The sequence below is a fragment of the Paralichthys olivaceus genome, chromosome 13 (assembly GCF_024713975.1).
Source record: "Paralichthys olivaceus isolate ysfri-2021 chromosome 13, ASM2471397v2, whole genome shotgun sequence".
NCBI classification, from domain to species: Eukaryota; Metazoa; Chordata; class Actinopteri; order Pleuronectiformes; family Paralichthyidae; genus Paralichthys; species Paralichthys olivaceus.
The window spans coordinates 620344-634478 of record NC_091105.1 but is presented as its reverse complement, the minus strand read 5'-3'; the positions used below and the strand labels follow the sequence as shown (position 1 = coordinate 634478).

The following is a 14135-nucleotide window of genomic DNA, read 5'->3' as shown; positions in this document are numbered from 1 at the left end:
TTTTAATTACAAAAACACAAGGATGAAAAAACAACGTCATGTTCCCTTTTCAGTGTTTGAAATATAAACTACAGTTCAATTAGAAGCAAATAAAAATAGTGTTTTATTTCTGTAGTGAACTTTGAATCTGATCATATAAATTGGATTTAGTTATAAATTATATTTCACGACTCAATTTATCAGTGTCTAGTTTTCTACATTTAGATTATGGTATTTTATTTTGAAAGTTGTGACCGGATGTGAGATGTGTAAGTTCCGCTGACTCGACACTTGTCGTGATTTCTCTCAAATTCAGCATCAACGTGAAATTGAACCCGAACCGGACCCGGTCACATCCGGTCAGACCCGGGATACGACCCGGTCACATCCGGTCAGACCCGGGATACGACCCGGGATGACAGCGTCACACCCCGGCGTGAGAGGCGCAGGACGGAGCCGCGGCACCGCGCAGACCCGGGAGCGAGCAGCAGGTGCGTCCATTCATCGTTCGCTTTCATGTGTTTGATCTTTTCTGTCGCTAACATCAAAACAAATCAAATCAAGGTGTCTTTGATCCTGTAGTGACTCGTCAGCCCGCAGCAGCCAATCAGAACTCCGTTAGCAAGTCCGCTCATTTTACGAGTCCGGGAATCAACGCGTTGTTTCGTTCAGACGCAGAAATCAAAGCCTTTTCCTCCGGAGTGATTTTTATCCAACATTAAATTATTGAAACGAGTTTGACTGCGTTGAATGAACTCGATTTATTACGTTACAGCTACAGAGGATGATGTTTGTCTCAGGCTGCTGCTTCTTACAAAGTCTGAGTTTTACACGAGGACGTGAGATTTAGTGTAATGAATTTATGCCGAATTTGAAAGTTTTTCATAATGATACAGAAACTATTTTAACTATTATGTTATTTATTACAGATTTTTATCTGTGAGCAATGAAACCTTTAATTTGTAAAATTTGTAAGGGAGTTTGGAGCCACAGCTATTTAAAGAGACAGGTGAAGCAGCTGTAGTGATGGGTGATTAAATCAGTTTTTCATATTCAATCTATATTAAATTATATTTAGTCGTTGTCGAGGTGCGTTTGTTTTCTGTCACAGAGCCGCTGCTGCCGGGTGGGGCTGCAGGTGGCGCTGTCCGGCAGCGTGGTGCTGAAAGTGTCCTAGTGTGTAACTATACACCACAGAAGAAGAAGAGTTCATTTTTTAAAATGAAGAAACATTCACAATAAACAACATAACAATAAAAACGTATTAATTTATCATCATGTTAATTATTATTAAGTATTTCGGTTTGTTATTAAATCCTAATATTGTGATTTGTTAACATGTATACACCTTATCTGTGTGTATGTGCATATATAAATGTACGTATGTAACGTTCAAGGTACCAAGGTTGATTTTAATAACGATGAACTCTTTTTGTTGTTTATAACTTTTCCTCATATTTAATATTCAGCCTGTTTCTGTATTTGTGTCTTTTTTACCTGATGTTTTCTTTCTTCAGGCTTCAGACGCTCAGACTGATCATGTGGGAGAAAACATTTCTGCTGCTGCTGCTTCACTCTGTCGACGGTACGACGTCATGAAAGACATTTTGAATCATTGATTCATCAAATGTAAACACGTTAAAAATTATTTGCTTTGAAAATGATTTGCTTTGAAATTGACTAAAACAATCAATCGATAATTGAAAAGCTGCCGATATTATTCTGACCGATTCTCTAACAAACTCTAAGTAAGTTTTGTTTACAAAATAAACATAAGTATATTTTACATATTTAAGAAAACAACATAACCCCAAGCCCCAACAGTTTGGGAAACAGAATTGACCACTAGATGGCACCGTCCTCTATCATGAAATAACCTGAATGTTTTGTTGCAGCTGTCATTACGTCTCAGTGCTGGCAGGGGGCGACCTTTTCTCACACGGTGGTGTCCCCTGCAGTGGAGAGCAGCGGCATCCTGCGGATACCTGGCGTGACGACATTGCCGCAGTGCGTGACGGCGTGCTGCGACCTGCCGGGTTACAATCTCGCCTGGCTGTTCGAGGGCCGCTGCTATATCCTGAGCTGCCAGCAGATGGAGAACTGCCAGCCGCGAGAGAGACCAGGGGCCAACTCGTTCTTGGCCTTCCTGAGGAGGGCGCCACCTCAGACACTAGTGCTTCAGTCTCTGGTGAGAGGGGAGCCGTACGGCAGTCGCTGGAGGCCCCTGTCGCAGTCCTCTGAGGCCCCTGGGGACCTGGAGGCTCTGAAGGACCTGGCTCTCTTTGACGGGCCCCGGCAGGACTTCTCTGACCCTGGGATGCTGGACGTGGAGTATTCAGAGGGAAGCCAGGAGGAGAAGGCGGGCGGAAGTTCAGAGGTGGAAATGTGGACTCATCATTCGCCTCTGATGGGACGAGACGGCTTCAACCAATCAGAAGCAGATGACGGTCCAGAGAGGAGGCCGACTGAGAGCAGCACGGCCCAGATCAGAGCCTCTTCTGTGGGGAACATCAGCCGAGGAGACGATGACAGAACCAGGAGGCCGACGGATCCTCCGGAGAATCCGGTGAGTGAAGAAACACTTAAAACCAAGAGAACGACTGACAGAGGAAAAAAAATTTAACTGAGACACATTTTTCTCAGATTTACTGGAACTAAATTTATATTTATATATAAAATAGATATTAATCATTATCATGAAATTCAAAATTGAAAAAAAAAATTTTTTTTCTCCTTAAGTTATTTTTCTCTAAATATCTCCTCCTCCCCTGGATAATTTAACACTTTTTGAATTGTGATAAATATTTTTTTTTGCACGTTTTTTTTACAGACCATAACACAAGGTGGCACTGTTTCTTCATCAACCACTGACTCCACCCATCAAGACCATTCAAGGACTACAGCTCCACCCCCGACCACAGCTCATTGGCCGAGCAGCACAACCACACCGACGGGTACAGACGACATCAAGATGTTTTCAAAGTGGATCAGCATTATAACTGTTATCAAGACTTTTAAGTTGAAAATCCTCCAGGAAGCCGTTCAGGTTTTAGTCATGATACAGAAACTTGTTTCATTAACTTCACAGATCGATCCCCGACGCCGCCGCTCACAAAACCTGAACACATGTTGTCTCCAGTTTCACCTGGACCCACAACCGGTACACACACACACACACACACACACACACACACACACACACACACACGTTATAATAGGTTATTAATAGTAAAAGTATTACAGTATTAATATAACAATGATTTTAATCTCTGATCCACAGACGTCATGATGACGCTCCACTCAGCAGCCGCAGCTCCGCCCACTACGTCCCACCCCCTAGTCAAAACCATGACCTCTGACCCCCCCACCGTCACCTCACCTCTCAGCCCCGCCCCCCCCACCACGACCACCCCCTCTGCTGCAGCTGCTGAGTCTGGTAAAAAAAACTGTTTCGTTAAAACAACATTTTTTAAATGTAAAAAAAAAAAAACGTAGACATTTCTGCTGTGATTTTGTTCAGTGTCGCAGGACGTCGGGTCAAACCTTGGTCCAGTGGCTGTTGTGGGTCCTGACAGGAAGTTGTTCCTCCCGCTTAGCAGCTTGTTGCTCGATGGCAGCGGAAGCACCGACGACCGCGGCATCGTCAGCTACCACTGGGACGCCATCAGGTCGGATGATGCACCGACCACAGTACAACTGAAGTGAAATACTTTTGTGTTTGTTTAAAGTCATGTGAAGACGAACCTCCGTCATGTTTCTTCTCCAGCGGTCCTCCGGGGTTAAGGCTGGAGGTTGTGGACCGGGCGGTAGCTACGGCAACAGGTCTCCGGGTGGGGCGCTACACCTTCCGACTGACTGTCTCTGACCAGCAGGGGGCGAAAGACAGTGCCTCACTGACTGTCAGGGTCGAGGAGGGTAGGTGGGTTTGAATCTCGTAAATTTAAAGATCTGATTCACCAGTGCGTTGATTCTTCTCTGGTCCTTCCTCCTGCAGCCGCTCGTCTTCCTCCGGTCGCTCACGCCAGCGGCAGCCACACGTTAACTCTGCCTAACAACTCGCTCATCCTCCGAGGATCCATCACCGATGGAGACCAGACCAGGGTCCAGTACCTTTGGGTCCGAGACAGCCAGAGTCCTGCTGCTGGGGTCAGTTCAGACCCTTTTAGATTAAAGATTAAAGATTAAGATTAGAGTCCCTCTCATAACCGTGTGTCTGCAGGACGTCCTGTACGGCTCGGAGACTCAAGCCTCTCTGTACCTGGCGAACCTGGTTGAAGGAACCTACCTGTTCCAGCTGAGGGTGACCGATGCTCAGGGACGCTCCAGCACGGCCACGGCCACGGTGGAGGTCCGACCAGGTGGGACGAGAGTGCAGACTGAGGGCCGGGGGGCGGGGACCGTTTTCCTCACGTTTTAAGTTTGTCCCTTATGTTTATCTGTAGAGCCGGGCGGGGGGGAGGAGGTGGAGCTGGAGATGCTGGTGTCAGTGTCTCAGGTGAGTTTGTCTCAGAGGGACACGGTCATCCGTCAGCTCGCCGCTCTGCTGCACGTCCTCGACAGCGACATCCAGGTCCGAGCGCTGCAGGGACACTCGCACCTCAGGTAATGACCGACTGGTTACTGACTGGTTAACTAACTGGTTACTGACTGGTTCAATGAACCATGTTTCAGATGGCTCGTCTTTAATAGAAGTGTGAACCTGTTTCCTGTGTTCTGCTCCAGCTCGGTGCTCAGGCTCTCGGTGTGGGGCCCCTCGGGGCCCCTCTCTGGCTCCAGGTTAGTGAGTCTGTTGAGGAACCAGCTGCTCAGAGAGAAGAGCGACTACCTGCTGTTCAGAGTCCTGAGAGTCGACACCGTGTGTGAGTGTGAATCCAGATTATTTTCTTTCTCTGGGTTGGTTCTAATAGAAATACAGATTTATCAAACTCAACACGTTTTACACAAAATATAAAAAGTCCAAATTAAATACAGATGTAAAATAATAAAAAGTGTTGTTTTGACAGATTCACATTTATTTTAAATCTTAAAACCTTAATGTTTGTGTGTTTGTGTTTGCGTGTTCCCTCAGTGTGTTTGCTCCACTGTTCGGGGCGTGGTCAGTGTGATCCGGTCACTAAGGACTGCACATGTGACCCCTTCTGGACGGAGAATGTGATTCGCCGTTACCTTGGAGACGGAGAAAGCAACTGTGGTAACTCTGATTATTAGCACAGAAAAATATTCTGTCCAATGTTTGTTTCTTTATCGAAGTGTCTCTGCTCCTCCTGACAGAGTGGAGGGTTCTGTACGTCATCCTGACCAGTTTCCTGCTCATGGTCGTCATCCTGTCCGTCAGCTGGACCTTCATCTGCTGCTGCAAGAGGTGAACGCACACTTTAACCCTTTCCACGATGATGTCACAGAGTCTCTGGTTCTGAGATACTGAAAGAAACAGCTGATGGTTGATCTGTGTGTTCAGAAGGAGACAAACCAAAGTGAGGAAGAAAACCAAATACACCATCCTGGACAACATGGACGAGCAGGAGAGGGTGGAGCTCAGACCCAAATTCAGTGAGTGGCCTCAGTCTCATTGGTTCAATGGAAACATGAAGGAGGGTCAGAGGTCAACAACGTGTAATCACACAAATCCTGTTCAACCTGTTCAACCCCCTCAGACCGTCTTTAACCTGCGTTAGTGTTAAACTGGGACATTTTAGTTTAGTTCAATGTCTCAGTTTATTGGTGACAGAAAAACGTCCCAGGACAGTGTCTCTAAATGGTCGTACATCAGAAAGAAAGACATGAATATGTATGAAAATATATAAAAGTGTGGACAGTACGTGACGAGGATTGGACACTTTCCTCTGTGCAGGTATCAAACACCGGAGCACAGAGCACAACTCCAGCCTGATGATGTCAGAGTCGGAGCTGGACAGCGACCAGGACACCATCTTCAGCCGGGACCGACCCGTCCGCAGCAAGATCCAGCTCAGCGCTCAGGCTAGTCGCAACGGAAACGCCTTTGGATGACGGGATTACCGACCTCCATGTGACACAGACAGGACCCTTCCAGGATGTTTGCACTCTGGCGGCCCCAAGTGGTGAGGAGAGATAAGTCTTCTTAAAGTTTGATGAGCTCAATCCTCGTTAGTGAGATCAGTAATGAACGCCAGGGTCAGACAAACCTGCCACTTCCTAAACAAAAAGGATTTCAAGGCCTTCCGACAACTGTCATCATTTATCACATTAGCTAACAGGCTAATCGAAGCTAGCGTGAGCTTCATTTATTGTTTTATCTCAATAATAATTGTTAAACAATTAGCATCCGACACATCCATCCAGAGTTTAATGACCAGAGGACCTCCGCTCGACTAAGACAAAAAATATCATCATCCAAAAGAAGTCTGCATTATTATTAGCCTAGCTTAGCACTTTGACTGGGGGAACTGAAATTCTTATGAAAACATTTCCAGTATTAAACTGATGACGTCAACTAAACAAAGAAAAAAAGACAAGTTCATTTATTTCACTGTCTTCATAAAAGTCGTCCTCCATGTTAAACCTAGCTTAGCACAAAGACGTAAACCAAAGGGCAACAGTCAAAAAGCAAGAATTTCTAATCGGATTAAATTGTTGTACGTTGTTTATTTAATAAGCGCAGCGGCAGTGGATCTATTTCTAAGATTTAATTCATGAGAACAAACTGGCTCCTGATGAGGGAGCTCGTTATGACTCTGACTCTGTAAAAAACCACTCAGTCTTTTTCAAAAACTTTAAGTCTGGTTTTTATTTGCTCACTTCCGTCTTTCTGAGCAGCTGCTCGTACCAACATGACATCACCACACACCTCCTCATGACATCATGACATCATTACATCACCAAGACTCACATATGGCTCATACAGGCAGAAAACTGCTTCTTGTGCTTCCACTTCTCTCGGAGGTTCAGACAGAACCTGCCACAGATCTAAATACGTTTTACCACAAAGAATGACTTTCATTTCTTTGATTCCTTTTATCTCTACACATGGATTTTTCCTACAGACTGGAAGCATGCAGATGATTCGTCGTTCACATCAGACCACGTAACATCTATATCACTCCTATCAAAGTTTTACCAAAACGGATCTTTAACAGATACATATACACTTATCTGAAGGTCTATTCATAAAACTAGTAACATGTGTAATACATCAAAAAATATATTATTTCAAATTATGTTCAGACCCAAAGTGAATGTTTTACTATTTCTTTTGTATTACATCATCATATTTAGGGATTTTAATCATTTAAAAAAACAGTTTTCACTGAAATAATCCTACGACAGAACTTTAGGAAGTTTAGAAGCGTTCAAACTATGTAGCGTAAGGTTTAGTGTATTCTGTCTTAACAGTAGAAAACTAAATGTCTAATACAGGAAGTTTGTGACGGACGAGAAGATGCTGATTTTATGACGTGACCGTACCAATGTTTTTAACTAAACCCCGCCCCAAACAGTCACTCTCCAATCACAGCTTAGCGACTGTTACTAGGCAGAGCGGGCGTGTCAGTTTGGACTCGTCTTTTTATTCGATTCTCCGATAAAAGTGTGAAAAGCTTTAACAGCATGTTAGCCTTCTCTAGAGTCAACGGCTGATGTTAGCATGCCTGGCTAACTAGCAGCAGTAACAGTTTTACTTCCAAAAATTTAAAGGAACCAAGAAGTTAAACCCAGAGACGACTCTGTCTTTACTGTTCCAACATTTATTACTTCTGCTGCTTTTTATTGTTTTTTTAATCTGTCTGTATTTTGTTCATTTGTGAATTATTGTTCCTTTACTGTATATTTGTATATTTGTATTGTAATCAGGGCATCGTTCAAAAAAAGAGAGCTCGCTCTCAGTGGCTTCCCGCCTGTATAAATAAAGGTTTGAATGAATCAATGAAATCTTTTTGTCTTGAACAAGTTTACATTTTTTCCAATAATAATTTACTGCAAAACAAGGTTTTAACGACGTTTTAACGACGTTTTAACGACATTTCTTTTACAGAACTATTACAAAGAACTAAATTATGACACATAAGTAGCCGATGAAAAATTAACTCCAGACTCTTTTTACTCATCATAAAATCAGTGGCCTGGAGATGAAGAGTTTCTTCTCAACTTACGATGCTAACGTTAATTAGCTAGCTGGCTATGGCTGCGGAAATCTGTGGAAACTATCATTCAGAAAATAAAATGCTGTTTTTTAACAAGGTGGGCAGGGCTTAACAGTTACCAAGGTGGGCAGGGCTTATCAACAATGGAAGGCTACAGCTCCTCCTACTGAGAAGTAAAATAATGTTATTCCAAAATAAGAGCACGACTGAACGATCCTCCGGTTTAGATTAGTGGATCGTGACTAATTTACGACAGAACTGAATATTCACCTCTGATCAAAACATGATTAAATGCAAAAGATATTTTTCAAAAAAATATTTCGCTCGACTCTGTTTTATATTTTATGTCATCAGGAGCGTTCACATTTAAAATCTGTTATTTCCAACCTGGATCTACGGATCATGCTGGACGAGCGTGTCGCTGCCTCCTGGTTCAGAGTTTGAGGCCTCCCAGACACATGTACTTGACGTCCAAATACTCTTCGATTCCGTACTTGGAGCCCTCGCGGCCCAAACCGGACTGTTTGACCCCGCCGAAGGTGCACTCCGGGGTGGACAACAGGCCCTCATTCACTCCCACGATCCCCACCTCCAACGCCTCGGCCACCCGCCAGATCTGACTGATGTCCTGCGAGTAGAAATAACCTGAGAAAAAAAGAAGCAGAGTTTTCAGCTTCCTGCTGAAGCAGTGGAGGAATCTTTAGACCTTTAGGATGAAAGTATCTGGTTCTATCAGAGTCCACGATCACAAACATGTTTTTACTGCAGGAGCTCACAGGGCTGAACTCACCTGCAAGTCCAACGTTAGACGCGTTAGCGACGGCCAGCGCCTCGTCCTCGGTATCAAACCTGTGAAAACAAAACAGGTTCTGATAAGTGACCAACACAAGCAGCGGCAGCAGCTTCTCTACCACTTCTTTATGTTTTAATACAGAACCGACTTTATTACTTTTAGTTTTTCCTTCCACTACACCGACCAGTGACTTTCAGTCTACATGCATATCATTATTCAGACTCCTATGAGGTCACTGTGACCTTTGACCCAAAAACCCATCAGTTCATCTTTGAGTCAAAGTGAATGTTTGTACAAAGTTTGAAGAAATTCCCTCAAAGCGTTCTTGAGATATTGTGTTCACAAGAATGAGATGAGAACATTCCCCATCTGGCCACAGGGTGTCGCTGGAGCATCAACAGATGAAATAAGATGAAATTAAATGAGCCGGCCCTTTATTACTCTCAGCTACGAGCTCATTGGTTCCAGGTTTTGTTATTTTAAAGAGCTCAGAGATTAAATAAGTGAAACTTAAGATTTCTCATGATGAGTCTGGACTCGGACCTGATGACCGGCAGCAGCGGGCCGAACGTTTCCTCTTTGGTGCAGATCATGTCTGTGGTGACGTCAGCGAGCAGAGTCGGTTCCATGAAGGACCCGTCCAGACGCTTCCCTCCCCTCAACACCTTCGCTCCCCGAGACACGGCATCAGATATCTGGTGGACCACCTGAGGGACAGAGGACGGGTCAGACGTCACCAGGACACAAACCAACTCAACGAACAGAGCCGGATCTGCACCTTCTCTGCAGCTCTGGTGTTGATGAGCGGCCCCTGGGTGGTGTCGGGCTCCGAGCCGTGACCCAGACGGAGCTCGGCGTCCATCGCTCGGCCCAGTTTCTCCATGAAGTGATCGTAGACACCGCTCTGGACCAGGAACCGGTTTGAACACACACACGTCTGCAGGGAGGAGACGTCACGATAACACGTCAGTGACACTTTGTATGATCTCACATGTTACGCTGCAGTATTAACACATAAGAGTTAACTACACGGACTCTTTTATTTTCTGACTGAGGGTTTGATATATTATTTATTATTATTTATTTTGTTTCATTCACTGATCAATTACCTGAAGGATCTTAGTTGCAGTACCACAGTACCACCACACTACTACAGTACACAGTACCACCACAGTACCACAGTATCACCACACTACTACACTACCACAGTCACTTTTTCAGACTCCTGCGTTACCTGTCCGGAGTTCCTAAACTTGGAGCCCATGGCTCCGCCCACTGCCTTGTCGACGTCAGCGCTGTCGAACACGATGAAAGGGGCGTGGCCACCCAGCTCCATGGACGTCTTCTTCACTGTGTCGGCGGCCATTTTCAGCAACACCTGAGAAGAGATGACTTTAGATCCTCCAGTCGTTGGAATTACAAGATGACGAACATGATGTTTTTATCCTGAGACAGTTTACGACTCTGGACAGTCCCGGTCTGAGTCCAGACTCCGACATCAAACAACCAAACACCACAACAGAGACTTTACTTTGCCGGTGGCTGTGGAGCCGGTGAAGGAGACTTTTGCCACCAGGGGGTCGGTGCAAAGAACCTCCCCGACCGCCGGAGTCCTCTCTCTGGAACAAGGGACCACGTTAAACACACCCGCCGGGATCCCCGCCTGCTCCGCTAGCTACACACACACACACACACACACACACACACACACACACACCTGTTTATATCCTGTGAGATTTCTACTGGTGTCATGAAGGAGATAAAACTACAACAGTTATTCAATTAAAGATCGATTCTGTCAACCGATGAATCGCCACTTCACTGATCTGTGGTTATTGCACTGACCTCGGCCAGAGCGAGCGCAGACAGCGGCGTGTCCTCCGCCGGTTTGACCACCACCGTGCAGCCGGCGGCCAGAGCGGCTCCCACCTTCCTGGTGATCATGGCGCTGGGGAAGTTCCACTGTAGAACAACACGACATTTACCAAACTTCTTTCCACTCAGAGTCGTTCTTACATTAACAGTTTTCAGGATCGTCGTCATCGACCAGACGAGTTTGAACCTTCACTCATCTTGACTCAATTCAAAAAGACACAGTGACCGTGACCTTTGACCTCTGAAACCTTCAGTTAATCTCCGAGCGCACGTGAACATTTGTACCAAATTTGGAAGGAAGATCTTGAGGCACGTTCACAAAGCAAAGACGAGAATGTTCATGAAATTCCAAATGGCTGCGTTATGTGACGTTCACAAGACCATGAGGTCACCTCGACCTTTGACCTCCAAACTCAAACCACTTCACCCTCGAGTCCAAATGAACATTTCTATCAAATCTGACGAAATTCCCTCGAGGTGTTTTTGAGATCTCGATGGTTCAGACGACGCTCTGACCACTGGGTGTGTTGTGATTGGCTGCTCACCGGTGTGATGATGGAGCTGACGCCCACCGGCTGTTTGAGGAGGAAGAGCTTCCTGTCCTTAAACGGTGAGGAGACGATGTCGCCGTAAACTCGCCGAGCCTCCTCTGAGAACCACTCTAGGAAGGAGGCGGAGTATGAGATCTCCCCGAGAGACTCCGCCATCGGTTTACCCTGAAAAACACACAGTCGTCCTGAGGGTGAAACGACGACAACGTTTCTGAGACAAAGATCACGACACAACAAACACATCCACTTCCTGCGTCTTTAGAACGTTCACCCGTCAACAGAACCCAGCGAGTTCCATACTCACACATTCAAACGTGATCAGTTTGGCGAGGTCTTGTTTATGCAGCGTCATCAGGTCGAACCACTTCCTCAGCAGGATGCTCCGCTCCTGCAATAATGCATAGGTATAAATATTGTTTTATATATATATATATATATATATATATATATATATATATACACTGTATATATACATTCAATCTGTAACTTTCTCACTTTTAAACGTCTGAAACCATCAAACCTGTTTCACCTGCAGCTGAGTTTACATTTTCAAACCTGAAGAAATCTGTGAATAACGTTTGTTTATTTATTTATCATTTCAAGTCATGTGACTTTTTGTCCAGTTTAAAGTCACATTTGTACAAAAACACTTTTCAACTCCTCCTCCTCCTCCTCCTCCATGTTGGCAGATGGGACATGAACCAAACTAAAAGAGCAGACTTCAAATAAATGTTAGTAAAGATGGTTTCTGTCATTTCAGGTCGTGTCTCACTGGAAATTGCTGCTTTTACTTTTCTGTCAGTTTCTAAAGTAAATGATAAAAAAAAAAAGAAAGAAGAAATGAGCCTGTATTTGTTTTTGTGATGGAACATTAATATTAAATCGGAGGTTTGTTTGAGCCGAATTCACGTGTGCGTCCTGTTCACTGACAAAACACAATCCAACCTCTCTCTTGTAGTTTTCACTGAGACTTTTGCAGGATTCATATTGAATTGGACGTTTTTCGCAGTGAGGCTCGGCCAGAGCACAACACTGACACCGAGACACTGAAGAGAAAGATGAGTTTTTAATCTAAGCTGCGTGTTTTATTATAATAATGTTTAAACCGAATCAAAGTTCCACTCCTGTTTCAGGGGAATTGATCATTCACATTTAGTTGAGCTCCTGCTGCTGAGCACATGCGCAGGATTTGTGATTAATCGGAGGTTTCTCCAGGGGAGTCTGGTAAAGATGGTGGTGTGTACCTTGGCCGTGTGCCGCCTCCAGCTGTCAGACGCCTTGTAGGCAGCGTCCACCGCCCGCTTGGCCTCCGCGGGGCCGCAGTCCGCCACCCGGGCGATCTCCTGCCCGGTGGCCGGGTCCAGGACGGGGAACACCGAGGCCGCGGAGATCCAGCGGCCGTCCACGTAGCCCTGCGTCCGGAGCAGCGGAGCGGTGACATCCAGGCTGTAGAGCCGCTGCATGGCGGCGGGCAGCCCGGGGAGAACGTGCCGGAGGAAGCGGTGGGTCCTCGGCACAAAGACAGCGGACATACCGGGGGAGGATGAGAGCAGGGGCCGCTGGTTCACTGGCTCTGCGCGGGGCGGAGGTCTCCTTCGTCCCCGCAGCTTCCGCAACTGAAGCTCCGTCGATTTCTGTCGGTTTGAACCGGTCCAGAGGAGAAAGCGTGAAACCACGTGACTGTGCACAAAGGTTCGAGTCCGAGGGTCACTGAAGCATTTTAATGAGAAACATCCACTAAGTGCAGTACACACAGTACACACAGTACACACAGTACACACAGTACTTCATGTGTACAACTGTATAAACACACGTGCCTTTAATTATTCATGAGTTTATTGTGACGTATTGTAGGTGTGAAATAAAAAGTATTATTATTATGTTATTGTTGTTGTTATTGTTATTGTTGTTGTTGTTGTTATTGTTATTATGATTGTTATTATTGTTGTTGTTATTATTGTGGTTATTATTGTTGTTGTTGTTATTGTTATTATGATTGTTATTATTGTTGTGGTTATTATTATTGTTGTTATTGTTATTATGATTGTTATTATTGTTGTTGTTGTTATTATTGTTGTTATTATTGTTGTTGTTATTGTTATTATGATTGTTATTATGATTGTTATTATTGTTGTTGTTGTTATTATTGTGGTTATTATTATTGTTGTTGTTATTGTTATTATGATTGTTGTTGTTATTGTTATTGTTGTTGTGATTGTTATTATTATTATTATTGTTGTTATTGTTATTATGATTGTTATTATTATTGTTGTTGTTGTTGTTATGTTTTCCAAACAGGAAACACGTGACGTCACTGTGAGGCTGAAATGAATGATGAGAAATTCAACAGTAATAAAAGAAAAAGATTCAAAGAAAAAAGAACATGTTGAGATTTTTCACGTCGCTACAGAGACGATGAACAAAGTGACACGAGGCCGATTCTGTATTTGTACATTTGATCAGGATTGAGATTGAAATCAGATCTGGTTTCATAAGGAACAGTGATCAGTCATCTGTGTTTTGACTTTGTCCTTCTGAGTCACTGATTAAACTTCACTAATGTGTCATCACGTCCACGACCCCTCGACCCTTTAGCTTCTGAATTCTCTCTGTTCGTTAATTCTCTGACTGGTTTCATGTGAAAGACTTGAAAAACAAAACACGCTGATTAAATCTACTTTATTATCGAATAATCAAGTGAACATTTATTATCGTTTATCTGAAGATCAGGTGACGTCCACATCACCAAAGTTTAACGTTGAAATAAAATCAGATGAATATGATCTAATGTTTATTTTATTTTACCCAAACTCCAGTAAA

General features: G+C 44.3%; 2 protein-coding genes across 5 annotated transcripts; one reads left to right on the top strand and one right to left on the bottom strand.

Moving 5' to 3' along the window:
* Positions 1–241: 241 nt before the first annotated feature.
* Positions 242–7150, top strand: kiaa0319 (KIAA0319 ortholog). 4 transcript variants are annotated; one of them, XM_020110247.2, is made up of 16 exons: positions 242–470; positions 1497–1564; positions 1875–2545; positions 2810–2933; positions 3068–3139; positions 3260–3415; positions 3500–3647; positions 3746–3894; positions 3974–4125; positions 4199–4337; positions 4422–4581; positions 4702–4838; positions 5048–5170; positions 5251–5341; positions 5438–5529; positions 5831–7150. In XM_020110247.2, the coding sequence occupies exons 2-16, from the start codon at positions 1519–1521 to the stop codon at positions 5986–5988; spliced, it is 2418 nt and encodes an 805-aa protein (XP_019965806.2). In that variant the 5' UTR covers positions 242–470; positions 1497–1518; the 3' UTR covers positions 5989–7150. The 4 variants fall into 4 exon arrangements, with proteins under 4 accessions (XP_019965806.2, XP_019965807.2, XP_019965805.2 ...); XM_020110248.2 differs by having other exon boundaries at positions 337–470; positions 5441–5529; positions 5831–6139; XM_020110246.2 differs by having other exon boundaries at positions 337–470; positions 5230–5341; positions 5441–5529; positions 5831–6139.
* aldh5a1 (aldehyde dehydrogenase 5 family, member A1 (succinate-semialdehyde dehydrogenase)) lies at positions 6719–13688 on the bottom strand. Its single transcript, XM_020110249.2, has 10 exons — positions 12560–13688; positions 11620–11703; positions 11310–11480; positions 10735–10851; positions 10421–10564; positions 10124–10267; positions 9668–9826; positions 9433–9596; positions 8887–8945; positions 6719–8741 (listed from the first exon to the last, which is right to left on the bottom strand). Exons 1-10 carry the CDS (start codon positions 12845–12847, stop codon positions 8530–8532), a joined length of 1542 nt encoding a protein of 513 aa, XP_019965808.1. The 5' UTR covers positions 12848–13688; the 3' UTR covers positions 6719–8529.
* Positions 13689–14135: the final 447 nt, after the last annotated feature.

Bases quoted from the DNA above. Each gene is read 5' to 3' on its own strand.
- kiaa0319 (XM_020110245.2), top strand. From the start codon at position 1,519: ATGTGGGAGAAAACATTTCTGCTGCTGCTGCTTCACTCTGTCGACG. The intron at 2,546-2,809 runs GTGAGTGAAGAA...TTTTTTTTACAG, and splicing joins CGGATCCTCCGGAGAATCCG to ACCATAACACAAGGTGGCAC. The intron at 4,582-4,701 runs GTAATGACCGAC...GTTCTGCTCCAG, and splicing joins CAGGGACACTCGCACCTCAG to CTCGGTGCTCAGGCTCTCGG.
- aldh5a1 (XM_020110249.2), bottom strand. From the start codon at position 12,847: ATGTCCGCTGTCTTTGTGCCGAGGACCCACCGCTTCCTCCGGCACGTT. The intron at 10,852-11,309 runs GTGAGCAGCCAA...GTTGTTCTACAG, and splicing joins TCAGCTCCATCATCACACCG to TGGAACTTCCCCAGCGCCAT. The intron at 10,268-10,420 runs GTAAAGTCTCTG...ATCTCTTCTCAG, and splicing joins GCTCCACAGCCACCGGCAAA to GTGTTGCTGAAAATGGCCGC.